This window comes from Marmota marmota, unplaced genomic scaffold (genome assembly GCF_001458135.2).
Source record: "Marmota marmota marmota unplaced genomic scaffold, marMar, whole genome shotgun sequence".
Classification (NCBI taxonomy): domain Eukaryota; kingdom Metazoa; phylum Chordata; class Mammalia; order Rodentia; family Sciuridae; genus Marmota; species Marmota marmota.
In genome coordinates, this window is record NW_025999969.1 from 9,363,237 (window position 1) to 9,375,384 (window position 12,148).

The 12,148-nt window shown below is 33.7% G+C and overlaps 1 protein-coding gene across 1 annotated transcript in view; it reads left to right on the forward strand.

Annotated features, from left to right (window-relative positions):
* Opa1 (OPA1 mitochondrial dynamin like GTPase) overlaps positions 1-12,148 on the forward strand; it is an 82,379-nt gene that overhangs the window by 36,699 nt on the left and 33,532 nt on the right. The window contains exons 16-21 of the mRNA XM_015499894.2: positions 1,432-1,504; positions 1,604-1,676; positions 2,581-2,696; positions 3,668-3,732; positions 4,439-4,515; positions 10,209-10,374. Of these exons, the coding sequence (XP_015355380.1) occupies positions 1,432-1,504; positions 1,604-1,676; positions 2,581-2,696; positions 3,668-3,732; positions 4,439-4,515; positions 10,209-10,374 (570 nt within the window). The remainder of the gene's footprint in view (positions 1-1,431; positions 1,505-1,603; positions 1,677-2,580; positions 2,697-3,667; positions 3,733-4,438; positions 4,516-10,208; positions 10,375-12,148) is intronic.

The following is a 12,148-nucleotide window of genomic DNA, read 5'->3' on the forward strand; positions in this document are numbered from 1 at the left end:
AGTGTTTGTTATATACGTGGAAGCTATCATCTTTGAGTAATATTGTCCTACCCGTGTGTGACAACAGCTTTAGACTTTGGTACCCAGCCCCACTGCTACTTCATAGAATGTGTCCTTCCCATTTTACACCTTCTGGGACTATTCCTCAGTATCTGGAGTCTCCCAAACAGACCAGCCCTTGATTCAGTGATTCTATAGAAGAACTCACAGGACTTACCACATAGTTATATTTACACCTAAGGTTTATTACAGTGAAAGGATACAAAGGAAGTCTGGCAGCCACAAATTGCTCGTTAGAGACTTCACACCTAAGGTTTTTTGTCAGATGCTTGTCAGATAGACATCCTCATGTACCAAAATTCCAGACTCCCACAAGGAAGGCACATTGTTCAGCACAAACCACATTACTTGTACAAAGAGCCACTTTCATTTAGAGTAAGTTTTATATCAGTATAGGGGATTGTTTATCAGTTAAGTTCCCAGATGCCAGGAAAAGGAAGCAGGCCTGCTGTATTAACTCTCCATATCCTCATGACCTCCGCTATGCCTTATTTTTAAGAGTAAGGCCTGATGTGGCTGTATTGGTCCTGATGTAGAGGAGAGAGGTAAAGTAGAAACAAATTTCTGTGTCCTCCATTTCTCTCCAGACCTTTCTTTTTTTTTTTTTCTCTCCTTTGTAGGATAGTCAGTTTGAATTTCATTTGAAATAGAATTAAAGTTTATTTTGTTCTTTTTCATGTCAAAGATTCAGCATTAGCCTAGATTGTAATGAGTCTTAGAAGAGGAATTCCTACCCCAGTATTCATCTGAATGGGCCTCAGGGGTAGAAACTCTTATATTTTCTGTGCATATATATACTTTTCTGGGTTTAGCATCTAGTTTTTATCACACTCAGAAAAAAGATTTTTGACACTGGACAAATAGAGAACCAATGGGTCCAACTATTAAAAAAGGAGGTGGGGGAAGGAGAAAGAAGAAAGACTAAAAGAAGACAATCCAGCTTGTTTAGAGGTTAGATATTTGAAGACACTGGGGAAATAATAATAAAAAGCTATCATTTGAGTGCTTTTCTTTGCCTATGCGCAGTATTGTGTTATCTCATAATCTCAACAACCTTTTTGAAAAAATTAAGGCTACATAGTTGTTCAGTGGCAGAGCAGGAATTCAGAGATTAACTCCAAAGCACTACATAATCATTCCAAGTTTTAATTTCAGTGCATATGTTTTAATAAGACATTTTAATAGTAAAATTAAATGTATTTGGTTTTCTCAAATAGGAATTGAATTACATTTAAATGCTTTTGTACATACTAATATATTTTGCTCAACATGTATAGCATCACAAATTATTTTGCTTTCTAAATTATGTATTATCCTTTTAAAAATTATGTAAGCTTCTATCTCATTTATTTTTCCTACTTTTAAAAACAGATTCAACAGATAATTGAAGGAAAGCTCTTCCCAATGAAAGCTCTGGGCTATTTTGCTGTTGTAACAGGAAAAGGTATGCAAGATGGATTATTATAACTCATTTTCAGTTTTTTTTTTCAAGTAATAAAGATTAATTTCCTTGGTGAAAATTTGATCATCATTTTTACCTTAGGAAATAGCTCTGAAAGCATTGAAGCTATAAGAGAATATGAAGAAGAATTTTTTCAGAATTCAAAACTTCTAAAGTAAGTATCTTGCAAAAGTATTTTAAAATTTATAGTGAGAGGATAGTTTAAATCTTTTCACTTAAAAAGTCATTGTTTTGTAGCTATTAATTTAACATGGACTTTTTTCCCCAACTAGTGGTCTGTATCTAATAAGCAAGTTCTTCAGCTACTCCGACAGAATTGGGAACAGTTTGTCACATAGTATGCAGATGCAGGGAAGGTAAATTGCCCCTGAAGATGTGGACACTGGAAGACAGCACTCACACCTCCTATGTTATTTCACTTAGAAAGTGATTTTTTAAAATTAGCATTTTCTTTTTAAAATATGTGTTCACATTTTGTTTTAAAGTATTAAGGAAAGTTGAACTGAGGATGTCAAAAGAATATCTCTGAATAAGTATTATCAGAATTTAATAGAGATATTGACTAAAAAGGAAAAGCTAAAAGGGCAATTTTATTATACTAAAGCTTTATACGTAGAGTGTTTCTGGAAATAGAATAGTGTATCTGCCAACAGCCTACAGAAGTGTCTGTTGGGAAGAACTGACAGACATGGAACTGTGCTGTCAATACAATAGTTGCTAGTCTGCAATTATTAAAAATTTAAATTAGTTAATATTTGATAAAATTAAAAATTTTATCACACTCAGGAAAGGATTTTTGACACTGGACAAGTAGAGAACCAGTGGGTCCAACTATTTTAAGGGCTCAGTAACCCTGTGTGGCTAGCAGTTACTCTATTGGATTGCCCAGTTGTGGAACTTTTCCTTCACCACAGAAAGTCATACTTGATAGTGTCGTAACTTATATAAAAGATATAAGTGGCTATTCTCATAACACACAGGTGCATTCTCCAAGATAGTGGTAGTATTATTGTCCCTTTACCATTTGAATATATTTTAGCTCTTGTTTGTTTCAATAGGACAAGTATGCTAAAGGCACACCAAGTGACTACAAGAAATTTAAGCCTTGCTGTATCAGACTGCTTTTGGAAAATGGTACGAGAGTCAGTTGAACAACAGGCTGATAGTTTTAAGGGTAAGTTGGATTTTTAAAATAAGCAAACAAATTTAGACATTTTATTAGCTGGCAATCTTCAGCATCCATCATGTTTCACTCCCTTTCTTTATAGTTGCCTAGAAGTTGTACTTGATTTACTGTTAGACAATATGTGGAAAATGGAAAAACACAAACCTTTGGTGTGTCATTAATTATGGGATTTTCCCTTTGAGAAGAAACATTGCTAGGAGCCATTACAGAGTATTAAAAAAGTCAAGAAGTTTGTAGTCATGCTTGAGAGGAAGCTTACTTACTAAACTATACAGAACTTCGATTCTCTCTTTATAAAGAAATGTGAGGAAACATGTTGGGATGCAGAGCACCCTGTGCTTCAGCTATATTGTCCTGTTTTCTTAGTCCCACAATTTACTGCTCTGTGTCTTTCCTTACATAGCATCACCTGATGAGAATATAGTCTTCTCTTTTCCCATTTGGAAAATTTATATATTTATCCCACTTAGTACCTGAGCAACCTGTTAAGTATTATTTTTATTCCCATTTCACAGAAGAGAATACAGGTGCAGAGTAATTTACACAACTGGTGTCACATAGCAGTTAGACTGAGGATTTAAATCTTAGTGGTCTAACTCCAGATCCTTCTCTTAGCGGCCATACTAAGCTGCTGCACCTGTTTGTGAAATGGGAAAACTAGAATCAAAGAAAATATTAGATAACTATTGCAATTATAAAATTCTGAGATGTTAAGAACCCAGAGTACTAAGGAATCATAGGTGCACCCTCAGAAATACGGTTGATACAGAAGATATGCAAGATAGCCTTTCACCATTACAACTGAGAAGAAAGAGAATCATGGGGCTGGGGTTGTCGCTCAGTGGTAGGGCACTTGCCTAGCATGTGCGAGGCACTCAGTTTGATCTTCAGCACCACATAGAAATAAATAAATAAATAAATGAGAATCATAAACTTAAAACAGTTTCCTTCTTCCTCAGCAACACGTTTTAACCTTGAAACTGAGTGGAAGAATAACTATCCTCGGCTGCGAGAACTTGATCGGGTAATATATGGTACCTCGTATATTTTGTAGATATTTTAATTTACTGTATTCTAACAGAATTGATGTTAATGAGAGATCTCATTAGCTAAATTGCTTTGGTTTGGACTATAATATAGACACAGTTATCTCTTCTAAAATAAATTGTTTACTGTATTTCATAATGTAATTAGGTATCATAAGATATCAAAACAAGTGTTAAAATGTCCTGAGAATTGAAGAATATTCTTTAAAGTGTAATCAAAAATTTTTAAAAATTACCTTTCAGCATTTTACCTTAGAGAAGTAGACTCTAATTTAGTGGAAACTGAATATTGTTTTTCCTTAATATTAAAATACCATTTGTTGTAAAACAACCAACCAACATTTATTTACTATTACACTAAATAGATAAATCTTGTTTCATATAACATCAGTAATATGGAAATCTTTGGGGAAAAAATGCTAATGAAAACCTACATTTGGAACTGAGTAAGGTGGTCATTTATATCAATATTCATATCACTTTTTTTGTCCTTATCTGGATAATGATATTCCTAAAAAAAAAAATCAAAAAAATAGATTATAAGAGCATTTTTGCTAGAACTGCATATTTATACATAAATTCAGCCTACTACCCTACCAAAGGCTTTCTTTTGGTTTCCTTAAAATCATAACAGGGCAAATTTATTGTCTTGCAAAAAATCTTACTTGTTTCTATATTGCCTAGAATGAACTATTTGAAAAAGCTAAAAATGAAATCCTTGATGAAGTTATCAGTCTGAGCCAGGTTACACCGAAACATTGGTGAGTATTTGACTTTGCCATTAATCCCTTGTCTCAGTGATGTTACTAGTTGAATTAAATGAAATATGCAAACTTAGATTGATAAAGCAGTGTTTATTGTTGCATAAAATTATATCTTTGCAAGATGTCTGCAATTGTAACCTAATCATTGAATTTCTGGAAGATAGCTTTATACGTGGTCTTTTAAATCTTTGGCTTTTCTTTACAGTTAATAAATATATAATCATGTTTTCTATAAAATCATTTAGGTGAAGTCTTCATAAATTATGCTTTATATACATAGCAAACAATCTATTAGAATTCGTTGTTAGATTAATCATAGAGAAAAAAAAACTGTAGAGAAAATTGTTTTATAAAGAGAAAGTAGTATATATTCCCAAGTTCTCATTTTGGAGTAAGGACAGTTATTGCTTTCTAAACATACTCCTGCTATATTGTATACAGATCACATTTTCAAGATTTGTTATTTATTTATTTATTTATTTTTGCCTTTTTACCTCTGCAGCATTTTACCTAAGGTAAATTCTCACACGAATCTCTTTTAACGTGAAGGATCACCTTCAGTTTATGTTTTGTGTTAATTTGGGCATTCTTAAATTTGTTGGATTGGGCATTATAAACAAATAAACTACATGTACCTCAGTCAGCTATATAAAAGTAGCTTTGAAATTTTTGCAATCATTATATTGATTAATAAATTCTTTGTGCCTAAATTATTTTCCATACATGGTCTATGGTATATTTAAGAATTTATCATTCTTGTAGCAAAACTATTCTTACTACCATTCATGACAAATATTTTTAGTACCTTCTATGTTTGCTCAGTTGAAGGTTTTCACCACCAAGTCAGGACACTAGTGTCTAGTCCTTAAATTTGAATTTGGTTTCACTAGTTTCCCCATCCCAGTGTCCTTTCTTCCTCAGTAATGATCCTTCTTCTCTCTTAGTCAATATTTGCCCCCCTTTTTTTCCTTTCCTGTACTGGGATCAAATCCAGGAGTGCTCTGCCACTCAGCTACATCCCCAGCCCTTTTTAGTTTTGTATTTTGAGACAAGGTCTCTCTAAATTCCCAGACTTGCTTCTCAAGTTTGCCATTCCCATCTCAGCGTCACAGATAAGTAAGATCTGTTTAGCAGTACTTGACCATTTTTAATCTCTCCTTAATCCTCACCCCCCAAAAAAGAGATCTGATCTTATCTATACTTGTTGATTTATTAATCATATATATATGATACAACTTCTTATGTTTGATATATTTATGTTTTAACCTATTGCAGTAGTGTTGTGTAAGTCAGTTAGCTTTTGAATTTGCAAGAAACAGATACATAAATATTTGTGTTTAGATGCAAAAACAGAACTAATTGCTTTGTCAGGTTGTATGAGAGTAATGTTCGTAAATGATTTGTAAACTAAAACATATAATCATTTAGTTTATGGGAGGGAAAACTGATCCTTCTGCTAATTAATTTCTGGCATCATCAAATGGAAAGCTTAGTTTTGGTTGGACAGAGCAATCCTGAAATCAAAGAATATCTACACTGATGCAAACCCAGAAGATAAATCTAATTTATTTAATACCAGGGGGCTAAATGGATAGGGAAGGAATAAGAAACCTGTACTGCAAGATTGACCATTGAAAAGGCAAGGGTGAGAACTGCGACATCTGGCTCCTGGAGAATTATTTCTGTGAGCTGTCAGATCAGATAATTCTCTCATCTTTTCATTGACTTTTTTTCCTTCAGACTCTAGAGCTTAAAAGGATATGAATCACAAGAACAAGTCCTAATCTAACTTTATGCCACATTGAATTTAACTGCACTACACTGAAAACATTTAATTTTTGTGACATGGTTGATATTGCCTTATAAATTTTTATTGGTATCTCTTGCTGCATAATGTCTTGTGATGTTTTAGGACACATGCCTAATGTCTATATAATTATTTAAATCACAGGACTGATTTATATTTCAGTGTTATAAGCACCTTAGCTCCTAACATTTTTTTATTCATTTGTAGACATTGAACTGTATTTTAGTTGTGTTTTTAAAAAGTTGGTGTTTTGATTTGTCATGTATTGGATTGTAGACTGTCAGCATTTCTACATAAAGTACTTGGTTTTCAAGAACCAATTGTTAATATAAGTAGGAGATACTGGCATATCATTAACATGTGACCATCAACAAGTATATGTCTTTTCCAGTAGGAGAGTTGGTTGGCTTCATAGATATGAACTTTAAAAAGGTACTCTGGTATTCATTTTTGGTGAAAAGTATTGTTTATTTTAATTTAGTTTAAAAGAATGAAAATAAAAGTAAAAAAGAAAAGCACAGTTGAATCCCCTAATTCAAGTTTGAGGAATTGAAGAGCTACAAAATCATAATCAGAGATTTAATGGGTGCATTGGTGTTAGGTATCACGGAGACCAAGCAGTAAAAGCAAGAGAGGCAAGCCAGGTAGCTGTTTCCACTGGCTTAGCATAGATGGAGTCAGGAAGTGAGAAATAGAACAATAGATGACAGCCAGAATATTAAGTTTTACAAGCCATATTCAGAAGCTTAGAATTTATTCCGTAAGTGGGGCCCATTGAAGAGGTTTAGATCAGATTTATATTTTAGAAAGATCTTTGTGATACAGCAATGGAATACAGGTGGAGAAAACTAGAAGTAAGGAAGCAGTTGACTGCTACAATAAGAGGTGATGATGGCTTAAATAAATGTAGGTAGTGGTGGTGTAGGTGAAGAAGTGGAGCCATTTTCAAGATATTCAAAAGCTTACCTTAAAAATAGAATTGACAAGATTTGAGTGTTTTGATGGGTAGCTAATGAAGAAGAGTTCATTAAGTGAATATATTTATATCCAGCAATGACATTACTAGGAATATATGAAAATGAAGATATATTTGAAAAAGATGAACACAGAAGAATCTTCACCTTGGTTTTGTTTATAAATGTAAAAAATAATGGACAGTAACTTACATTTTCTATTCAGAATTACATAGTATTTGATTTTCCTATAGATTACTGGGCAGCCACTAAAAAATACAGGATGTTGACATGGGAAACTATATACAGTGTACATTAAGATTTGTAAAAAGCATTTATAAACTAGTATGAATAATATGGTCCACTGTGTAAGTACACACACCCATATACAATATTTATATAGGCACTATACTTTTTAATAATAAACTACAAAGTGTGTGTCTCCTAGAAAAAAGATTTGGGGGACTTATTACTTTCTCTGTATTGGTTGAAATTATTATATTGAGTAAGTTCTCTTCTTTTCATTTTATTTGTTTATTCATTTTTTGATATTGGGGATGGGACCCAGGAGCACTCTACCACTGAGTTACATCCCAGCCCTTTTTATTTATTTATTTATTTATTTATTTTTCTTTAGATCCTCCTGCCTTAGCCTCCCAAGTCAACCTGTGATTACAGGCATGCACCACTGCAACCAGCATAAGTCCTCTTCTTTCAAAGAAAAAAAAAATCCACTTCAAAAAGTATTTCTTAGTTAAAATGAAATGTAGATCAAGTTCTTGGCGATAAAGAGGATACAACTACAGTGTTATATGTATGGGTATTTGTAGACTGTATCCCTGGATGATGGACAAACCTACAATGAAGAAATCTATAGAACACGCTAGGGGAATTGTTGGATGATGGTAACAGGAAGGATAGCAGATGGGTACAACCAGATGGGTGTCTTCATAGTACAGGAGTTTTTATATGAGAGTTGAGGACTAATGATCTAGAAGAGAGATTATAGGGTGAAGAAAACATAGCTTCTAATTCCCAATTCTGAAGCACATTTAACTGCTGACAGCTTCCATTCAGTAAAACTTGAGGACAATCACTTTCCTTAAGGGAGAGCCAGAAAGGTTTAAAGATAAAAGGAACAGCGAAAAAGTGAGAGTGTAAAATTCCTTATTTGTTATAGAACTGATATTGTGGCCACATTAAAAATAGTGATGGAGGGGAGCAGTAGGAGCCTGGGACAGAGGACAACAACTTGGTGATGAAAGGGTAGGAGAGGCTGTATAAAGGAAAGTGATAGCAGCTGTCTGTTATGGATTGGAATGGAAAGAAGTAGGCTTGTCAGAATTTGGTACTCTGGATTTTGTTACAGTTTCAAAAGTGTGTCAAGGATGTAGATTCTTGATCCAAGAGTCCTAAAAAGAAATAACAGATCAGACCTGTTCTGAGGCAGGAGTAGAAAAAAGCCCTAGAGGTCAGAGACTGTACCCTGGTCTTCTGTTCTGTTTTCATACATCTTCCTATTTGTATTTCAAATGGCATTTCAGTAGGAATCCCTTACAAACTCCTTTTCTTTCATCTTCTTAAATTCATCCACGTTTTGTCATTACTCAGTGACTAAATGGTCTCTGTTCTTTGGGCATCAGTGATGTATCCTTTCCTTGAACTCTAGTTTTCTGGTTATAACTGACCAAAGACCTTAAAATTGGCCAGGTGAAACCAGCAGCTAAGCTCTTTGTTTTGCTTTTGGGCAACAGGGGTGTTTCTGCCACTCTGAGCTCTGTGATTGACCTCCAGCGTTGACTGAGGTTATGCTGAAGACTGACCATATGATAAACAATGTGGTTTTTTGTTTTCATTTGGTTGGATTTGGTTATGCTTTAGTTTTTGTTTGTTTTTGAATCCTATTATAGTAAAATTTGGTTCAAGGGAAGACAAATATTTTCTTAAGATTTCACTTTTTTCTTAATTAAAATAATTTCTTTTTCTTATTTAGTGATCTATATTCTTAAAATTTCTTACAAATATTTTCAACTTGATCATGCATCTTTTATATTATTTCCTTAATCATGATGTGTTAAGTTATTTCATCTAGCAATACCATAAAACCACTGTGCTTTATGATGTGGTCTGATAAATTGTAAAAATTATATCAAAAGTTCTTTGTTAAACTCTACAGTAAACACATAAAGTATATGTTAATGTTAGACAAATAAACACATGAAAAATGCATAAAATTATTAGTTATTAGAGAAATGTGAACCACAGGAGATACCACTGTAAACCTGCTACAATAGCCAAAACTAAAGACTGAGCATACCAAATGCCGTTAAAGACATAGAGGACATAGAACTTGCATTCTTTGCTGGTAGGAATGTATAATGGTGCAAACATTTTGTGTAATAGTCTAGTGTATCTTAAAAAGTTAAACATATAATTATCAAAAGACCCAGCTATTTCACTCTTAGACATTTTCCCAAAAGGAATGAAAGCGTATGTCCTTACAAAGATTTTTAAATGTATTCCCATAACATCTTTACTTGTAATAACCAATAACTAGAAGTAGCCTAAGCATCCATCAACAGGTGGATGGATGAACAAATTCATTCGATGGAATACTTCTCGCAATAAAAATAAGTGAAATATTAACCCATACAACATGATGAATTTCAGAATAATTTTGTTGAGTGAAAGAAGACAAAAATAAAGTTTTAGAAAGTATAAATTAATCATAGTCACAGTACATAGAGTGGTTCCAGCTTTGGGGATATTAGATATGTTTGTTATCTTGATTGCTGTAGTTCACAGATGTCATACACATGTCAAAACTTTATTTGCAATTTATAGTAAGTTAATGATACTTCAATCAAGCTGTTTTTAGAAACTTATTATATTTAAATTTGTTGTTCTTATAATTTTGTTTTGCTTTTCAGGGAGGAAATCCTTCAACAGTCTTTGTGGGAAAGAGTATCAACTCATGTGATTGAAAACATCTATCTTCCAGCTGCACAAACCATGAATTCAGGAACTTTTAATACCACAGTGGATATCAAGCTTAAACAGTGGACTGATAAACAGCTTCCAAATAAAGCAGTAGAGGTTAGGATATAATTTAATTAAATGGGTAAGAAGCATTATCTGAAGAGAGTAGGAGCTGTGAATTTTAGATTTTACTCTCATCACAGCCACTATTTTTCTATTTGGCCTTTATACTTCATTTATGCTTTGTTCCTCATCTCTCTGTTGGAACTAACTTTAATGTTGCTACCAGCTAATGTAGATATAAAAATTTGCTAATTGGGATGGTGTTTGCCTGAAGGCATTGGTTCTTCTCCAAAAGATAACATTTAACAAAACCAGCAAAATTTGTTTGAATGTGAAATATATTGAACAACTTAGGAAAATGTTTAATAGATCAAACATTTTATTTATTCATTCTTACAATGCTCAAATTACACTATTAATTTTCATAGGTAGGCTCTTGCCAATTAGACTAAAAATTATAAAAAGTACTTTAAGGAATCCATTTTTGTTACTTGTGTATCTTGTTTCGACTTCTTAGCTGTGTGATCTTTGGGCTGGGTGTTTAACCTTTCTGTTTCCTCATCTAAAAAACAGAAATGATGCTGTTTCCTACCTCACAGAATTATTATAAGGACTAAATGATAAATGAGTTCATATATGTAAAAAATTCTTAAATAACACCTGACCCATAGTAACTACTGAGGAAATGCAGCTGCTATTATGATCATCATCATTGTCCAGGCTGACCTGTCCTGCACATTGCTCTGTGCGGAGTTCTCTTTGTGAGGTTGCTCACAAAATTAGAGTCAACATTGAAAGTAATTTTTTTTTCACACTGACATTAAAAACAAAGTATCAGTTTCTAATTATTCAGGTGTGACTTCTCCCGTTTCCTGTCCTGCTTCAGTCCTGTGCTGCTTTAACTCTGTTCTTAGTTTCCTCAAGCCTCTCTTTCTTGCTGCCTTTCTGCCTAAGTAGTATGTTGCTTCACACAGTTCTCAAGATATTTACCCTGAATAAAAATTGGTGAGCTACTGCCACCACTTCACTAGCCCTCCTTACTACTGGCCCTAACAGTTTTCTGAGTCCTATCCCATGAGAGGATATTTTCATTCCTAAGATTCAAGTGTAAGTGGTAAGTGATCATAAAAACCATGATTTCGTCTCCTGCCACTTACTGTTTTTGTTGTTGTTCTTGTTGTTGTTTGTTTTTTAATGGACAGCATGCCTTTATTTTATTTGCTTATTTTTATGTGGTGGGGAGGATCGAACCCAGTGCCTCACACATGCAAGGCAAGCGCTCTGCCACTGAGCTACAGCCCCAGCCCCACTTATTGTTCTTAACCTTAGGCACAATGGAAAGAACATGAATCTGGTGAGGGTCAGGAAGTGCAGATGTTAATACCTCACAACGCACTGTGTCCTTTTGACAATCATTTGTCTTTATGCCATAACTTCTTATATTTAGAATGAGGGTGTGATAAACAAAGTCCAACATTTAAAAGCCCACCTAATCATAACCAGATTTAGTTCTTAATTATTTTTTAATACAGTACTCTTCCTTTTATTAGATTATTAGGAGCTAGCTATAATACAATAGTGAGTAATGCTTGTATCTTGTTTGTATTCAAGCTATTTTTGAAAGTAATTATGCCTTTTTTTCATGTGTTTGCTTAAAGGCCAAGATGTGAAGATAGTTGACTCGATAAGAAATTTTGAACTTTTTATGGTGTAGAAGCCAGCAAACTCAGTTGTCTTACAGGTTGAAATGAACAAGTTAACTAAGGCAGGCCCAGTAGCACAAACCTGTAATACCTGTGGCTGGAGAGGCCCTAAGCAATTTAGCAAG